The 15,510-nt window shown below is 39.2% G+C and overlaps 1 protein-coding gene across 1 annotated transcript; it reads left to right on the top strand.

The window, feature by feature from the left end:
• The first annotated feature begins 13,272 nt into the window (after positions 1 to 13,272).
• On the top strand, positions 13,273 to 15,441 carry LOC133953201 (myeloid-associated differentiation marker-like). The gene has a single exon (XM_062387004.1). It carries the CDS (start codon positions 13,458 to 13,460, stop codon positions 14,361 to 14,363), a length of 906 nt encoding a protein of 301 aa, XP_062242988.1. The 5' UTR covers positions 13,273 to 13,457; the 3' UTR covers positions 14,364 to 15,441.
• Positions 15,442 to 15,510: the final 69 nt, after the last annotated feature.

Raw genomic sequence — 15,510 nt, 5'->3', positions numbered from 1 at the left:
GCTGTGTGTGGCATGTACAAGGAGGTGTTGACAGTAGTGCCACCAGTTGTTCGATCCTCCGCTGGGCTGGTACTTGTTGATGAAAGCGACTAGAAATTTCCCAGGTTGCTGCAGACAGAAACCAAACTTTTCTGTCTGCAGCATGGTGCGAGGGGCGGTTGTCCCGCCAGCTGTCATGTACAATATTTCCAAACATGAGGGTTTGTGTATAACGGAAGTCTGATCCTTGTCCTCACAGAAATGTCATATAATTCCCCCACACATAGCTGTTACTCTTTAACAACTAGTTAAATATATATGATGTAAGTGACTTTGATGATTTACACATTTGATAGAAAAACAAAACACAGAGTGAACAAAGATATCATATAATATTAAAAACAATACATTTTATTTATATAGCACCTTTCATAGATAAAATGCCGCTCGAAGTGCTTTACAATATGAGGTGAGACAAAATAGCCCTAATAACATAATAAATTCTCATTCACAATATAACAGTAAAGAAACATTCACTTTTCAGTCCAATTTCCAGACACAATTGTGCAGCCCTCGGTTCTGCATCTCCGCCGGTGGAGCTTCCTGCTGAACGAACCCCTTTCTGCTGAGCAGCAGATGTAGAGCGGGTGGGAGGACGTATTACTCTTTCTTCCTCTCATCTAGTGTCCAAGCACCACTGGAGAGAGATGAGCAGTGGTGGCTTGTGATAAGTACATCTCCTTAGCAAGTAGTCTGCCATGTGTTGACGGCCTCAGTGTTGATGTTCCCCTCCACACAATTGTGTCAGATGTACTCCCAGGTGTCGAAGTCACCATCTCATCCTCGGACACCTGGATGTTTATTGTCCACAAGTCCATTACCAGGCCCTTGGTCTAACCACTTTCCCCAAACTGTACACCCCTCAACTGCAGACAACAGAAAAAATGTTCAGGTGGCAGGACTCTGAGTTTACTCTGAAATCAGAGATGAAAACTGTAAAGAAGATAGTAGACAGTCACCATGCTGGTCCTTTAACACACTGAACATATTTGGCCATAAATTAATACATCCATCAACGCAACATCAGTAGGTGGCCTGTTGATGCTGGTGCTGTTGCCTTGATGCTTCTAATTTTCAAATTGTCGGATTCCTGTGCGTAGTTTGCAGTGTTGGGCAAGTTACTGAAAATTTGTAATTAGTTACAGTTACTAGTTACTTCTTTTAAAAGTAATTGAATTACTTCACCAGTTACTGTATATCAAAAGTAATTAGTTACTAGGGAAAGTAACTTTTAAGTTACTTTTGTCTGCTTTTTAAATGTAATGAATATGAATAGTACTGAACAGTTAAACACTTGATGTAATCAACAGGGCAACAGGCCTTCAAATAAAGCAGTAGTACAAAAATCCCTTTAAATACTTAACTTAATACAAAATAACTGTCTCAGTCGTTTAACAGTGTTTTTTTTTACCACATTAGGCCCAATGAAATAAAAGTGAGGAGAAGCTTCTCAAACTTATGATCTGAGAGCCTATTTCCTCTTTGGAGAGAGAATCAGGCTCACCTTGCGTAGCTGCCTGTAGCTCTCACGGAGCGGACAGATTTAGTAGACACGCCAACGCTGTCAGTGTTTCCCCTAGGTTTACAGCTTTTTTTTGGGGGGGGGGGGCGCGGCAGCTCTCTGTCCGCTGGTGGGAGTGTGCTCACCTGTGTGTGTGCGCATCGGGATGGAACTCCGCCGTGAGCGATACAGGGAGCATGTGGCGGTGGAGGGGGGGCGAAAAAAAGAAAAAGAGCTGTTACGTGCGCCGGAGCGTCCTCATGACTGCCTCTTGTCCAGTGCGATCGACCCACACTTCCTTCGCGGTCGACCGGTAGATCGCGATCGACGTAACGCGAGTAACGAACTCATTTAAATTTCAGTAATTGTAACTCCGTTACTTGATTTAAAAAAATACCTCGTTACATGCTCGTTACCGCTAAAAGTAGTGGAATTACAGTAACGCGTTACTTTGTACTGCGTTACTCCCAACACTGGTAGTTTGTATGTGTCTGTGTGGGTTTGGTCCAGATATTCTGGCTTCCTCGGCTCGCACAGTCCAAAATCATGTATATTTGGAGTGCATTGGGGATAAGTTAACTGGAGACTCTGGACTTTAGGTGTGAATGTGAATGGTTATTGTCTCACATGTTGACCCTGTGATGGGATGACCTGTCCAGGGTGTAGCCCACCTCGCGCCCGATGTCAGCTTGGATTGGCTCCAGCCCCCCACCACCACCCTCAAGACGATAAGAGGCCTGGATAATGTTTGGATTCATAGAACCCTACATCAACCCTTACCCATAAGACTTTTGGGACTAGTTGCTGGAAGAGCATTCAAAAGTTGTTATAAAGGAGTAGCCCTATGACACAATGTGAAATCTTTAGTCATGGTATGAATTCAATTCAATCTCAAAATTCAAGGTAGACTATAAAACACGAGAGGTTTTGATAAAAAACAATGTGACACCACCATTTGGTACATATTTCTGACAAAAATACAGTTCATCAATTTGTCCAGCAGATGGCAGCAGTCACAACATGTAAACCAACCGTATCCTTGCGCTGTGCTCAAGCTCTGAAAATGTTCAAGTTTTGAAAAAATAGAAGATCTTTCAGGTAACCCAAAGATTAGGTGAATTTTTTGCTTTAATCCTTTCTGATACTGAGTTTGGCAACAGATGAAATTTTCCCATTTTAAACTTCCATTGTAATTATCTCTTGTAATGGTAAGAACATGTGTTACTTTCATCATGTTTTAACTTGTATAAACAAAAATCCAGGTGTTTATTTTCATCTGTGATATCGTATGGTTTCGTTTCTTAATAGATCAAATTATTTGCATATTGTAAAATTGTAAAATTGTAGGAAACTACCACATACCTGTAGTCTACATCCATAATAATGCACTTCAAGGACAGGCATGTATTCTTGTGTGTGCACATTGCTGCTTATGTGTTCTGCATACACATTTGTGTTTACATGTATGCATTTGTGTGTAACCATGTCCTCTAAAAGCCCTCTCCATCTCGCTTGGGTTCCATGGGAACCTGTGTGCAGCTAATCCTCCTTTTGGCTGAAGAGGGCTTCTCCAAACAAATCATCCAGCTCTAAGACCCGCTGCTCCTCAAGTGGGCTCCTAGCTCTCTTTGCCAAGCTTCACCAAAAAACCTCTCCCCTTTCTTCTCTCTTTTCTCATATGCTTCACATAAAACAGCTACCTACCGTGAGACAAATCCCCTTGTCTCTGTCTCTTTTCTTCTAGGAGTAAAGGAAGGAGAAAGGAATGTGGTGTGGATAAGCCAGGACAGCAGGAGATTGTCAAGTTGAAGAACTAAGATGACCTGTTTTGGAAGAAGCATCGAGTCTGGATAATGGGTGCTGGTAAAGGGGTCATTGTTTGATAGCAGGCAAAAAGAAAGTGAAGATAAAAGGGTGGATCTTAATACTTTGATGCTACTCCTTCTGCTCTCATTCACTATGCATAACAGGATAATATATGTGTATATATCTACCTATCTTTATATCTATCTCTCTGGACGCGTATTTAATATGTCTTATATCAGTATTACATCAAAGTCACTATCCTTACTATCCTAAATATGAGCCATGCTCACAGCATGACATCAATGTAAACATGTGATTTAGTCTCATGTGCCAGATATGAATTAACATGCAGTGGTCAAAAGTCTAAGACAGCTTTCCCATTCAAGTCACGTCACTCCCTCTGGCCCTCCCACTAAACACGCCAAATTTAGATAAATAAATAATGCTCTGATAAATCAGTGATTGTATAGAAAACCTCTTTTTAATCTGGATCCACTCTAAATTTGTATGGGTTCTTCCTTGAGGTTATAACCTGTGGGTTCAAACTATTTTATGTTTTTGTTTCCTGTCCCCACTCTGCTCCCTCTCTCCTATGAGTAAGTACTGATGACAGGGCATGAGCACCGCTTCCTGCTCCTGTGATATCGTTGCTTTGTCGAAGCTCTTGCCAGTCTTTGCTCGGTCCGGTGTTCTGATTTGCCCTAACCCTGTTTTGTCTTTGCTTTGTCTCTGGATCACCTCCACAGCCAGCAAATAGAGCGTCCCAGTTGGAAAGTTGAGTCCCCCAAACATGGTATACATAAAAATTGGAGAGAAAGAGATAGTTCCACTGCAACATGAATATGCCACATAAAGAGGTGCATAGGACGTTGATACAGACAGGGCATGTTCACCCTCCACTGCTTTCCGTCCACCATGGAGCATGAAATCCTCCATTTTCCTTTTATTAAAAGGGTCTGAGACTTGGAAAACATAAAAGAAAGTTGCTTGCAAAGGAAACATCAGTTTAAAGTTTCCTGACACCATTCATTTTTCTACACAAGAAATCTAAATATATTGATTAATAAAACAAATCTGAACTATATCTAATTATGGAGAATTTGTATTAGCTTTAGTTTATATTACTACAGTAATTTACCAATTTTGTGAATTTATTTTTAATAAAGGTTGGCAAAGGTATACAAATAATACGCTACCTCTGTTTACCAGCCTTCATCTGTCTTTGTGGAGTGTGTCTTCTCCCTTCTGTCAAAACACAAGTTTTTGAACTTGAGCTGTGCGACACGAGGGAATTGATGCATCCACCGTCTATTTATAACCCAGAGAGCAGGTGTGCTGATACACAGAGGCAAAGTGATTGGCTGGGATCCTTGGAAAAACCCTTTGTGCTTGTGTAAACACATACACACACACTTAGATCCGCCTTGTGAAAACATGTTAGCACACAAACATACACATATACATTGATCTATATACTGTGCATCAAACCTTATGAGATTGTAGGTAGGCACATGTATGCCTGGAAGCGTACAAGAAGACAAATGTATCCACACACATGAGGATGAAGACATATACATACAGACAATCAGAGATTTAAAGCTTGCGGCCCCCACACAGATATCCAAACTTTCATTTACATTCAAGCTCATTTCCAAACGAGATCGCGGGGCTTATTCTCCCCTGAGGGTGGAGCAGATCCACACCCACAAACAGATCAAGGCAGAAACACTTCACTCATTTGATCCACAGCCCTCAACAAATCAACTGAGCTTGTCTGGACCTCATACAGCTTCAAATAACATGTAAACAGCTATTGAGAGATATACATTTTATGACTTCAACAGTGAGGTCAAAGAGTTTGAGAAGAGGCAGCCTGTCGGTGGCAAAGTAAGAGCAACCTGTACCCACACTGATTTATTACTGGTACCACAGGAAAAAAAATGACAGCCTTTCGCGAAAGCCACGAGTGGGAGGGAGATCGATTTGTGTTCACCCCAGCTTTTTCTTTTATGTTGTAGAAGCACAGTTTCTGCTTGGCCGTGTTGATTTGCCATTATTCACCTGGGATGCTATTTAATAGATAAAGTCTTGATGTGATAATTTTTTTAAGCTCTGTGTTTGCTCTTGCTTTTTATTTTGGTGATTTGCATCTACCTGCAATGAGACTAAAAGCACTGTTGCAATTCCAAAAAGGGAAGTAAACCTGCTTTGACAGCACCACACACATTTCAACATGTTTAGATCGCCTCCATGTTCAATTTGGAGATGAGAATGCTTGCCCTCTCCTTGAATGATGTTATACCATTTTACCTCAATAAGATATTGAAACATAATAAATGTCCACAAATGTAACAAAAAGAATTTTGCATATACAGAAAGTACCCACTCCCAATATTAAAATTAACTGAATGGAAATTAGTTTGTTGACAGCAATATGAGTTCTAGAAATCTGCTATCTCAGCTTTATGTATTGCACTGGTCTAGTGGTCATGTTCAACCTGGTGTAAAAACACATCCTGCTAATTAAAAAAAAAAATAATGTTGCAATACAGAGGGTCACAATAACCCACTGTTAATCAAGTGGCTATATCTCAGTATGTGCTGTGGAACAATTTGTAATGTGAACGGCATATTTTACTGTGTAATGCGCATTCTTTACAACTCAAGAAAAAAATGTAGTTTAGTGTTAAGTCTTCAAATTCACAGATCTGTAAATCAAACTGGACCTCTCATATGATTGTCTCTGTGGTAGCTGAAACACACTCACACACACACCAATGCTCTTCCATTATTTTCCCAAAAGGCTGTTTATTTTTTTCAGAATGGTTGCCTGTTGAGAGAAATGCATGACAGATATCACTAACTTCCGCATGATCAGGGAACCAACTGTTTCTGGAGTTTTCAGGATGTAAAATGCAAGCTTTTAAATAAGTGGTAAATAAGTGGACAGTATCTTGGGGTCTTGGATGTTGATGTTGCCCAAAGACAGTCTCAAACTTTTAGTGACCTTTAACCAAACTTTAAACAACCCACCGGCTGTGGCTTAGGAGGTAGAGCGGGACGTCCATTAACCAGAAGGTCGGCAGTTTGATCCCAGTCTCTTCGATTCAGAATGCCAAAGACTCCTTGGGCAAGATACTGCGCCCCTATTGCCATTGACATATTTGGTGGCAGTGTATGAATGTGTGGGTTAATGGCACAACTGAACTGTAAAGTGCTTTGAGTGGTCATCAAAGCCTAGAAAAGCACTGTGCAGGCCATTTAGTTTTTGGTGTGGTGTTAGAGGTCCACTGAAAAACAGTATTGTAAAAGCAAGATAGGGACCAGCTCACTCTTTGGACTGATTATTCCACTACAAAGTGTTTCTGGTTTCACTTTTCAATGAGATATCAGCTCTGTTCATATTTCCACCAATGACACTGAAATGTTGACCAGAGCCGAACTTTCACCTAGTTTCGAGACAGTTCTGTTTCATGCCCCTAGCAAATCATGAGCTCGTCTTTCACATCCGTCTCTATTTCATTTCACAGTCTATATTCATGGCAGCCTCGCAGATCCTGATGGAAGTGATGCCCTTTATCTCACCTCCCAGGAACACTTGAGTGATGTAACTTGTTAGGTGTCAATCATATTATCACAGAACGTCCCGGTTTAAGGTGAAAAGGACAGATGCTAACTGACGATTCAAGCTCAGTTGAGGATATTATTGCAAGTTTGTAGCTGTGCAGCTCAGACACTGCCGCCATAACAATGTTAATTTGCTCCCACGTTATAGTTCGGATAATTTTTAACTTTACGTTACTTTTAACTTTACTTCAGAAATGACAGGGAGACAAACATTTGCTCACTACTCACCTGTCGACGTTCTAGTTGACAGATTGGTGAAAGAAGGGGTGGAGTTTTTGTTTTGACATTTTCCTGCCAAAGGTTCTCACGGAACCTTAAACACCAGTAGTGGCAGCAGCATTATCAAGGTCGACTTTCCAGTCTTTTGACACACTAGAGGCTTCATATTACTTTCAGGAAAAGGTTTGTCAGTAAACGTTAGCCCTGTCATAGACTGATGACCTTTATTGCCTGTGCACATGCCCATACCCCTAAGACACTCCAGCTTCCTACAGACTTGAAAGGGATTCATAAAATATATAGGAAGGATAAATAGATTAACTGTTTTCAGGCCTAACAGTAACCTGCAGTTTCTTAAATATATGTAGCTCAGGGTGCACTGTGCCCCAAAAACAACAAACCTGTCCCCTTACTGTGAAGAAGTATCCCTATATAAAAAACTGAGCGCTGCAGTGACAATAAAGCTGCTTTCAGACATGCACAGAACCTCCCGACATTCTCCAGAGAAGCTGTATGTGTGAACGCAAATGTCAGAGTGAGAGGCTCCGGACTTTCAGCGGAGTTTCACCAGCCCCCGAGTAAAACCATGGAGATGATAGAACATAGCAGAAGATCAAGGATTAAATGAACTGGACATATTAAGGATGTTTCTTTCTAGTCTGCGACTGACGCAAACTAAAAAAAGAAAAACCTAAAGCAAATACGAATCTCTCAGAATAAAAAAAAAAGAATATGTAGAAGCCACAGACCAAGACGTCAATAGTTTTGGGTGATAACGGTGTAGATGGGCGGTTGACAAAATTACAAGATCACAGCAGCAGAATTATTAAGTCACATCCTGCCCCTAACTATTGCACAACCACACTCCAGAGATTTCTGTGTAGTTGTGAACACGTCTGACCGGAGAATCTCCTGGTTTGCTGTTCATGTGTGAAAAACACACTCTAGAGAAAGTTGGAAACAATTCTGGGGACATGGTCTGAAATCAGCTACAGAGTTATAGTTCTCACCGACACTTCACACTGGGTCCTGACAAATTCCCAAGCAACCACCTTTTGAACGCAGAGCACAGTCATAAGTGTGAGTATGTCAAATATATGCGGAATGAAATTTCCGTATTAATGTCTGCACTAGTGGTCCTAACTGCTTCCTTGATAAAGAAGTCCTGACACTGGTCGGTTTGTGGTCTGGAATTTGATATGACCACATCTTGCTGCAAAATAAGTTCTATCCCCTGCTGCAGTTAGCAGCATCCAGCTTAGTAAGCGGTTGGAGAGGATAACCTGGGATAAACTATCTTTATCTTTTAAATTAAACATACACAACTGGTAGGTAGAATATCAGTGTCTTCATCTATGGAGTCCCAGTTTGACCAGAAGATGGTGCCATTGACATGGCTACACAAATAAATGTCTGGCCTAGATTCTAAAACAGCAGGAATCTGACACAAAAATACCAAAGGTTCATCATAGGTCAATTATAGCAGAAGTACAGAGTGTACATCTGTTATACTCCAATAGAGAATATTAAGAGGAACTGAAAGGGCAGGTAGGTTAGTGGTTGAGGGATCTTACAGCAGCAGTTAATATGCAATGTTAATCCTTTAGTTCTGACCGTATACAGATCAAATAAGTGGTTTTATAATATATATATAATCTTGTACCCTTTTGGCATGGAATTTCCATATTTAAATGAGTATTGAAAGTCCTACTCGACAGCGCCCCACTTGGTTGTGCAGGGATAAAGTCCTCTATGGAACAAATTTATTTCATCTGGTCATGTTACCAATGGCTCACTTGTTACTCAACTATGGGGATATCCTTAGGATTACTGCAAATAAACACAATATTTTCCACAAACATAAGTGATGTAAGTTGACAAATTGAAAATATTCCGAATTATTCACAAAAGCCAAAACATAACAAATTGATAATGTGAAAAAACAATTTGTGTTAGGTGAAATTATCTTTCATCATTTCATCTTATAATCAGCAGGTGACCTCCACCCCACTGATTTAGGAACAACATATTTAGCCCTGGGACTTGTTGTTGGACACTCTACTCTGCAGGAGAAGAGACCATAATTTAGCAGCTTCCTGTCACTGTCCATTCACACAAATCAATTTAACACTCAACACCCATCACCTTGACCTATAGCTACCCCCATTCCCAATAGTGTCAGGGGGGTCTACAGGAAAGTCAAGGCCAATCTTTCAGCCTCTGCATACACAAAGCTTACACTGGAGAACAACCACAGAGGAAAATGTACAACCTGAGCGAAATTAAAATGACATGGCGAAAAAAAAAAAAACGTTTCAATAATACAAACTCTGAATGTCTATTTCATTATGGATTAGATGAGTAACGTGTTACTCAAAAAGTAACAAGTGAATATCTGGCTGGCAACAAATCCTCCATCTTAAATGTGAATCAGCCTTCAGTTCGTTTCCTTCCCATTTACGTAAAACTGAGTCATTATATTACAATCCATTCAACACATATGGTACACATCACATCAAGTGTTCCTAGGGGGAGAAATAACAGCTGTCAGGACAAGGTAACCCTTAATGGACTGTCAGACACAGAGGTCAAGCATTGTTCGTCACTTGAGGCCTTTGCAAACAGACATTGCCACGTACAAAGAAAAGAGGAAGTAAAACTCTGGCCAATGAATTACCAGCTATAATAACAGGAGTAACTCATTTACAAACCCATCTGATGTTGTCCGATACAAAATAAAACCCCTGTACCCAATTCTGCCAAGTGATCATTCTGAAAGGGTCGTGCTGAAGCAGCAGTTGGAGAATTAGGTCCAGAAAAAAAAATGCAGTGTTGAAGATGATTGATCACAAATCCAACAAAAGGGATCTTTGCGTCAGAATACCAAGTCAAACTGCTGTCCTACTGGGACTGTGTGGTGAAAGGTGAGGTCAGACAGACAGTTTAGTGGAGGTCAGAGTTTGTAATGGAAGTGATTTTCTTGGTGAGTTTGACAGTGAGTCACCATGAGTCCAATTATGGCCACACTAGAAATGTGGACTTGTTGTAGTGTCAGGGGATATTCAAGCTCAGTCCGTCAGGTGATAATGTGACATAGGGTAGTGAAGGTGATGACAGAATAAGAATTTGATGTTAGGATGAATATTTTATTTAAACTGAAAAGGATTTTTTAAAGTTTCAGTCTAACTAGTCTTTCTATAACTTTTGTGTGAAAAAATAAACACTCATTATCAATCCCTCAAACTTAATCTGTATATTCAATTTGTGAGAACTAAATTGGATAATCTACTTTGTAAAAAACCATCAACAAAGACACGAGTCTTACTGATTTTATATAAAAGAAATATTGTGTTATATTGAGGTCAGGGTGTAACGATATATGGAAATAATATCATTCTTAGGGGCAATGTTAAATCTGCACACGCTGCATATAACCCCAAATTTAATATATAATATTAATATTGTTATAGTGCCACATCATAGTGATGTCATGATGAAGCCATTCCTACTTTATAATCGTGAATTTTTGGATTTTAATGAGCTTAAGGTCGTGTCTTTAGGATCAAGAGACATCTTGAATTTTCTTTGATGACCTTTACCTTTGAACTTTGCCCAATCAGCTTCAGCAGTTAATCATACCTCTGAAGTTTTGAGAAAATCTGTCCAATGTGTTGAGTCAATTTGTCCACACACACACACACACACACACACACACACACATACAAAGAAGATCCAGATTATATTAATGGTAAATTCTTCCAAATGTTGAAATGCAATAAAGTGCTTGGCCATCACAGAGCACAATTACATAGTATTTTGTTTTAAGGCACATTCCAACTTGAAACACGACAAAACTATCTCTATATGTATTGAATATTTGAAATGATATGTGCAGGAATGAACTATGATCTCAAGACATGCATGCAGACTTCCTGTCACATCCTGAAACTGTGCTTTCTTTCAGTGCTGCAAGTTTGCAGATGCATACCAACTATGAATCAGACCACAAAATCTCTAAAAGTAGAGTATGTACAACTGATGTGTGGAAGGATTTAATCTATCTACTTGATTATTTATATGCAGTACCGAAACACTTTTGTATCATCATAATGGACTTTTATGGAAATTAGAGATTGTTTTGCGGTAGATTTGTCTATTAGGTCGAGGCTTTATAGAAGAGCCTTTTTGAGCCGGTCCCTAATCCAGGGGGGAAATCTGCCATTTTTAATTTAATTGTCCAATTTTGTCAAATTTCTTTGTCATTCCACACCTTGCACTTTGAAAAACTCGTCCTTGGGCATTCATCTGTTTGGCTTAAAATTTATGTCAAGATTTTGATAATGCTAAATGGCCATTTTTAGTTTTCATTGAATAGTAGGTTTGTGGCCTGGCTTGGAATTTCCATGCATTTTAGATTTTTTTTATGAGAATGGAAGTGCACTACAACTGGCCTGTACATGCAGGTCAAATCTTTATTAAACATCAGATGTCTGAAAAACCTTGCGGCTTGAACATATCGACATGAAAATATTCAGTCTTAATCTTAGCGGCATCTCATGGCAACAGGAAATGACTGCTATAACACTTAGATATCCTCAACGTAGGCTGACCACATCCGCTTCAAATTTGGCCATAAAAGCCTAAAAACCTCTATTGCATTGCCATGAAAGAGAGCTTCATTTCAATTGCAAATGTGCAATTCTGTACTAGCAAGGTAATTTAAATTTTCAGCGAATGTACAGAAACAGTACATTTGGTCCAAATGAATAAATTAAATGGATCTCCATTGATTTCAGCTTGACATATTCAAAGGAACCTGTTTCGAAATGTACTACTAGTTGAACAACAGAAAATATCAGATTAGACTTTAAATGCAGATTAACACAAACCCCTGACACACAACTCACAGCCATGAGCCTGCAACGACAGACAACCTATGTTTACCAGCTCATCTGTCTAGTGGAGTGTGTCTTCTCCCTTCTGTGAAAACGCAAGTTTTTGAACTTGAGCTGTGCGACACAAGGGAATTGATGCATCCACCGTCTATTTATAACACAGAGAGCAGGTGTGCTGATACACAGAGGCAAAGGGATTGGCTGGAATCCGTAGAAGACTTTATGCTTGTGTAAATACACATGCACACTAACAGATATACTTCTCACAGTCTCACTACTCACATCTACCACATGAAAACATGTAAACACAAAAAATATTACACACATTTCGTATTAATTGGAAATATTTTACACGGATAAATAAACAACCATAAGCATTTGAGACTAAAGTAGTCACACGCAAGAACATTGAACAAAAAAAAAGACTAACAGCTCTCCACAGGCACCCACATAGACAAATAATTATTTCCCATTCAAGATTCTCAAATTAGCAGTCGAAAGTGCAAACAAGATGCTTTTTAATCCCCGTCAAGTAAGAGCAGATCTGCACCCACAAACAGATCCTCTTAGCAACACTTCACTTACTAGAATTACAGCACTTAACAAATCAACTGATCATATCCTACATTTATGCACCTTGTTAACAAATATCAAAAGGACCTATGACCATATTTAATGCCCTCAAGATACAAGATTCAAGAGTTAATTGTCATACTCACAATTACATTAAGCAGTTGCTGGCAATTAATTGCTTGGGTCACAGGCTCTCTTCTAGCAGTGCTCAAAATATTACAAGCAAAAATAAAAAATAGAATCAATTACATATAAAATTGAATATCAAAAAATTAAAATAAAATATTTAAATATAAACAAGTCTAAAAAACATAGATATGTTTAAATAAAAATGAGGCAAGTTCAAGTCATGAACTGATGTGAATGCCCTAACCTGTTGCAGTTTTATTACTTTAGAGAAAAGGGAACAAAACATTTTATGAGAATCAAGAGTGGGAGACAGACAGCTTTGTTGGCATTTGTTTTTTAATGTGGTCATTTGCACCTACCTCAAGTAAGACTGAAAGTACTGCAACCTCTAACAGGAAGTAGGCGAGACCTATTTTGACAGCAGCAGGGCTCCGATATATATGTGAAGAGTTACTTTGTAGAAGTTGTACTTTGCAGGTGGAAAAGGATGGACCATTGGTGAACAGAATAGAGAGGACGTGTTTTTTTATTTTTAAGATTTGTCTGAGGTATTTTTTTCCGTGAACTCTACTGGACTTGTCATCAGAACTTTTTAAACCACAAGGATAAAAAAACATCCATCAGAGTGGAGACTGCCTCTCAGGTACTGCCGGTTCAACTCTGTGACAATGCCGGTGATCATACTTGAGACCAAAGACTTCACCGGTCCACTTTTTTTGGTGCGGACATGGGCAGTCTTATCCAGCTGTACCACCTTCAGTCTCGTGTCCTCGCTAGAACCTGTGGAACTAAACAAAAATGCATCTCTCTGCCAACACCCCAACCCGTTCAGGATCTTCTGCATGTTTACCTGGTGCTTTTATTTCACCCTCACTCTCCTCATTCACATCCTCAGCGTCATCCAGTTTCACAACCTCATCCCAGTTTCCTGGAAAAACCTGACTGTGACAGTGGCCTTGTCAGGTGCACTGATGTCCCTCAGTGCTTCTGTACTTTTCCCGTGGATCGTCATGGATCACTATAAGGAGAGGCAGCGCTGTGTGGCAGCGTCTGTGGTTTCCTGTCTCACCTTCCTGGCCTACTCTTCAGAGTCCTACATTCTCCGCACCCAAGCCCAAGAACAAAGAGGCTACATGGGCAGCATGCCTGGTCTCCTCAAGATATTCCAGCTGTGGGGAGGCTGTCAGATGATCGTCCTGGTTGTGGAGGTGGTGTGTGTGCTGCCTACCCCGGAACACCGTTGGCAGCTGTGGGTTACCAGCATAACATATGCCGTCTGTGTCCTTACCTGTTTTGCCACAGTGGTTGTAATTTTAGGTGACTGTGCTGGGCGATGTCTCCTGCCCTTTGACAAATGTATGACTGGCTTCAATCTGACCGGGGTGTTGTTCTATATGGTGGCCACAGTGATTTGTTTTACTGAGATCCTGCAACTGAGAGAAAAAGGAAGTATTTCAGGCAAAGGTTTTCAGCTGGTTATAATGGAAACAGTTGTTGCCAGTATTACACTCTTAGCCTACACCGTTGACTTTGCCTTTTCCATTAAACTACTGTGTCACAGGGGTCATACATGAAATAACTCATCACATTAAATGCACTGTATTTGACATTGATTATGTCTAGTCTTGGGATTTTCAGTGAGGTTATCATGGGTTTGAGAATATATAAAGTCAATTTGAAGAGATGATTTTGCTCTTAAACATTGCTGTGTAAATACTCTGACTTGTAAGACAATTCAAGTTGTTTGTATTTAAGGCTTAAAGACAAAGAGATTTATATATCTGACCATCTGTATGACATTTATACATGAGTTAGCTATGACTCACATGCTCAGCAACCACTAAACCTGGGTAATTTGACAGGTGCACTGACTCATAAGCATAATTGTATGGTGTTTGAACTTTAGTGGCAGCTGTAAACGGATATCAATGATAAACATGAATTGACAAACTGTGAGCCTATGACAAATAATTGAATTTATACTAAAGTGAATAAAACTGAAGTGAAAAGTTCAATTATTGATACAAATTTGTCATATCATTGAAAGATTATGGATCAGATCATACAATGATTATAAATCAGAATTACATAAACCTTAATCTGGCTGGAACAGTTCCTAATCATTTACAAAAGATGGCAACACTCTTATTAACAGATTTATTTAAATCACAAGATAAAATTTACAATTAAGAGCATAATAAATATTTTCTTACTCAGATGAACCAGAATTAATTGTTTTTTAAACAAATATATCATATCTAGCTTCATGTATACCACGGATAAGCCACACATCACAACAATTACCTTCACTTGTAAGAAGATCAAAATGTCTTTATTCTCATAACATTTTTCACTCATACAGTTGCAAAGCAAACTTGTTTGATAAAGGGCTCATTACAGCTATTAGATTTGAGCTGCTTAAAATGAATACGCATCGAACCAATTAACCTACACATTATGGGATCAATTTAAAAAAAAAGGAAACCAGAGAGGGAAAAGGGAAAAAAGAATGGAACGCAATAATGTATATGTGTATATATATGTATATATTTATATATATATAAAACACTTATATAAGTGTAAATGTTTATATATACACATGAATGTACTGCACAAAATACCAATTTAATTAAATATGTCTATGTAAATTTGTTTGGTTTGCAAGGCAAGCTTAATTGAATCATTACCTGTATAAGATTTGAGCTGCTGTGAATTTGTGAA

The sequence above is a fragment of the Platichthys flesus genome, chromosome 5 (genome assembly GCF_949316205.1).
Source record: "Platichthys flesus chromosome 5, fPlaFle2.1, whole genome shotgun sequence".
NCBI classification, from domain to species: Eukaryota; Metazoa; Chordata; class Actinopteri; order Pleuronectiformes; family Pleuronectidae; genus Platichthys; species Platichthys flesus.
Note: the sequence above shows the minus strand (reverse complement) of the source record. Positions and strands in the feature narration are given on the sequence as shown.